At 36.0% G+C, this 4294-nt stretch overlaps 1 protein-coding gene across 3 annotated transcripts in view; it reads right to left on the bottom strand.

Annotated features, from left to right (window-relative positions):
• The window catches only part of UIMC1 (ubiquitin interaction motif containing 1), a 70920-nt gene that overhangs the window by 31170 nt on the left and 35456 nt on the right, over positions 1–4294 (bottom strand). For all 3 annotated transcript variants that reach the window (XM_006763693.2, XM_006763694.2, XM_006763695.2), the window contains exon 9: positions 501–604. In XM_006763693.2, the coding sequence (XP_006763756.2) occupies positions 501–604 (104 nt within the window). The remainder of the gene's footprint in view (positions 1–500; positions 605–4294) is intronic.

Below are 4294 nucleotides of genomic sequence, written 5' to 3'. Positions count from 1 at the left end.
GGGTGTGAAGTGGAGGGGGTCATTGGGAAGAAAAAAAACACACACAAGTGATATCTGTAATACGTTTCAACAATAAAGAAAAGAAATTGAAAACTGTATATATTAACTATAATGGAGGAGCCCCAAGCCAAAAAACAAAAATAAAAAAAATCAAGCAAAGAAACTTTTATCAGGACTATGCCATCAGGGATTAAGTCTCTGCAGAAATACTTCTATTTCTTTTACTACTGTCAAATACTACACAGCCGTTTCTCAAAAGAGGCAGCTGGATTCCAAATCCTGATCTCTTACATTTTAACCTCAAAAGAAACTTCACTTCAAGAAATGAACTGCCCGACTGATACGGTTGCGTGTCGACCTATGAACCAGAAGGTCATGGTATGATTTCTGGTCAGGGCATATGCCCGGGTTGCGGGCTCAATCCCCAGTAAGGGGCATGCAGGAGGCAGAGGGCTACCAACAGAAAGAAAACACTGAGAAAAATTAGAGAGAATATTCACCTCCTTATCTGCCATTATTATTGTTACTTCATCCCGGGTCTCTCTGCTACCTGGAGAGGCTTCTCTTTCAACATCAAAAGTTTCTGGGGAACTTAGCTGTGTCTCTGTAATTGAAAAAATATAAATCTCATTAATTTTCATTTTGTATTTTTAGTTAAAAAAAACAAACATCTATTTCCCCTAAAGAGTATGATAAAACTGAGGTGAGCAATTTGATTGATTCTTCATAAAGCTTTACTGAGGCATAATATACATACAATAGAATTCAGCAATTTTCTGTACAGTAAAATCTCAATATAACTGGCTAATTAGGGAGAGGAGGTGTCCATTAAAGCTGAAAGTCCATTATATAATAAAGCAGGTTTTCCGAAAACATATGTTAAAAAAATTGACAAATTAGTTTACCTGTTTATATTTATGTAGACATGTTTGTGTAATTAAAATTAAGTATGCATAAAAATTTAATTTCATTGAAAAGTTTTCTATATGTATTACTGAAATTTTATATTTATAGGTATAGTAGGTACAGTAAATGTGTGCATTCACCAGTCACCGCATGTAAACAAATGCACACGACTGGGGCATGGTTTAGCGCACACCAGAACATTGGCATACATTAAACCTGTTGTGCCGAAACCGGTTTGGCTCAGTGGATAGAGCGTCAGCCTGCAGACTGAAAGGTCCCAGGTTCGATTCTGGTCAAGGGCATGTACCTGGGTTGCGGGCACATCCCCAGTGGGGAGTGTGCAGGAGGCAGCTGGTCGCTGTTTCTCTCTCATTGACGTTTCTAACTCTCTATCTCTCTCCTTTCCTCTCTGTAAAAACTCAATAAAATATATTTTTAAAAAAAAACTGTTGCAGAAAGTCACGCCATTCAACAACAGAACCAATTACCACTGGCAATGCTGTGTGATCACACCCTAATCATTTACCAAACATTGTTTACAATTGGTGACTCTTGGATTTAAATATATAGACTATAGTTGTAAATATGTAATATTTAACTATGTCAGCGAGAAGTTACTAGTGTTTTTCCCAACATGTGGCCTATTGCTATAATTTGTTAAAAAATAAAAATGAATTAACAACAAAAAAGATAACCTGTTAATTTAATTACAAGCAAATTTTAGTTAAAAGCATTTTAAAATTAACAGGGTGTTAATTTTCACATATGACATATGGACCAGAAAATTTGTCCATTAAATCCGAAGTCTGTTAAATCAAGGTCCAAAAAATGGTCTACTGTATATAATTTGATGAGTTTTGACAAATATATACAATTTATACTACCAGTTATTTCTTTAAAGGAATGAGCAAAAAGCCCGGCCAGCATAGCTCAGTGGTTAAGTGTTGACCTGTGAACCAGGAGGTCACGGTTTGATTCCCAGTCAGGACACATGCCAGGGTTTCAGGCTCAATCCCCAGCGTGGGGCCTGTGGGAGGCAACCGATCAATGATTCTCTCTCATCACTGAAGTTTCTGTCTCTCCCTCTCCCTTTCTCTATGAAATCAATAAAAATATATATTTAAATAAATAAATAAAATAAAACCTGCCCTGGATGTTTTTGCTCAATGGTTAGAGCATCAGTCCAGTACAGAAGGGTCTCAGGTTCAATTCCTGGTCAAGGCATGTACCTCGGTTGCAGGTTCAATTCCTGACCCCCATTTGGGAGGCAACCAATCAATGTGTCCCTCTTACATCCATGGTTTTCTCTCTTTCTCTCTCTCACCCCCTCCACTCTCTCTAAAAAAATTAATGGAAAAAATTCCTTGGGAGGGTGACTCTTGGATTTAAATATATAGACTATAGTTGTAAATATGTAATATTTAACTATGTCAGCGAGAAGTTACTAGTGTTTTTCCCAACATGTGGCCTATTGCTATAATTTGTTAAAAAATAAAAATGAATTAACAACAAAAAAGATAACCTGTTAATTTAATTACAAGCAAATTTTAGTTAAAAGCATTTTAAAATTAACAGGGTGTTAATTTTCACATATGACATATGGACCAGAAAATTTGTCCATTAAATCCGAAGTCTGTTAAATCAAGGTCCAAAAAATGGTCTACTGTATATAATTTGATGAGTTTTGACAAATATATACAATTTATACATATACCAGTTATACCATGTAATTACTACCACAATCAAGACATATAAAACCTGCTCTGGCCGGCCAGCATGGCCATTGTGAGCCTGGCGGTCACTGTCCTATTCCTGGTGAAAGAACAAGCCCAAGCCCCTTGCTCAATCGCCAGTGGGGAACAAGGAGGTGGCAGCCGATCAGTGATTCTCTCTCATCATTCATGCTTTTGTTTCTCTCTCCCTCTCCCTTGCTCTATGAAATCAATAAAAATATATATTTAAATAAATAAATAAAATAAAACCTGCCCTGGATGTTTTTGCTCAATGGTTAGAGCATCAGTCCAGTACAGAAGGGTCTCAGGTTCAATTCCTGGTCAAGGCATGTACCTCGGTTGCAGGTTCAATTCCTGACCCCCATTTGGGAGGCAACCAATCAATGTGTCCCTCTTACATCCATGGTTTTCTCTCTTTCTCTCTCTCACCCCCTCCACTCTCTCTAAAAAAATTAATGGAAAAAATGTCCTTGGGAGAGGATTAAAATATATATTAAAAAATCTTTCTAACACCCCAAAAAGTTCTCCCTTACTAACACCCCAAAAGTGTGCCCCTTTGTACTCAATCCCCTCCTACTTGGCTCCTTGCAATGACCAGTCTACTTTGTGTTGCTATAGTTTTGCTTCTTCTAGAATGTTATACAGTGTGTTGTCTTTGTGTCTGACCTCTTTTATTTAGTATAGTATTCTACTGTATGGATATTTCAGTTTGTTTATCCATTCATCAATTAATCCATTTGTCTTCTTTTCAGCATTCTTTGCTTTTAAAGTATATTTATTTTGACAGAAAACAAAAACCTGCCAATATAAGTTTTGAAGTAAAAGGAATTATTAGAGATGACAAAAATTAGGGAACAGAAATAGAAAATACATTCTCAAGAAAGATATGCCTTTTATTTTTTCTTTATTTTTTCAATTTTAATTGACATACAATATTATATGTTTCAGATGTACCCCCCAGTGATTAGACATTAAAAAACTATCCAGAAAAATCTCATGCTCACCTAACACCATATATAGTTAATAGAATATTATTTACTAGGTGTATCGGTTAATAATGAGGATTTTTTTCAATAGGTGGAGTTACACATATGTTGATATATATGCAATTTGATATGTATGCTATTTTGTTGTATTGACATCTAGCTTCAAAACTTCATATGTTGTTTGCCAGTCTGTTTGAGCTTCTCTGCCTCTGTATCTATTTTTGTTCATCAGTTTATAATGTTCTTTATTATCCATAAATGACTGACAGTGGGAAGGCTGGGGAGGGTTGGGGGGCAGAGGGAGGTAAGAGATCAACCGAAGGACTTGTATGCATGCATATAAGCATAACCAATGGACGCAAGACACTGGGAGTGGGGTGAGGGTATGTGCCTGGAGGGTAGTGGAGGATGGGGGAAGGTCAACTGGGGAAAAAAGGGAGACATATGTACTACTATTTGTAATACTTTAAATAAAAAAAAAGAAAATAAACTTCATATGTCAAATTTTCTGAAGGTGTTAACATCATAGATATTTTTACACTTAAAAATATCTAATTTTGTGCCAAAAAAGGAGCACTTGTGGGAAGTTTTAATTCATTACTTTATTTTGAAGAAAAGTGCTGCTGAATACTTCAGGAAGCTTATAGTGAACATGATTTATTTCAGTAT

The sequence above is a fragment of the Myotis davidii genome, unplaced genomic scaffold (assembly GCF_000327345.1).
Source record: "Myotis davidii unplaced genomic scaffold, ASM32734v1 scaffold319, whole genome shotgun sequence".
Classification (NCBI taxonomy): Eukaryota; Metazoa; Chordata; class Mammalia; order Chiroptera; family Vespertilionidae; genus Myotis; species Myotis davidii.
Note: the sequence above shows the minus strand (reverse complement) of the source record. Positions and strands in the feature narration are given on the sequence as shown.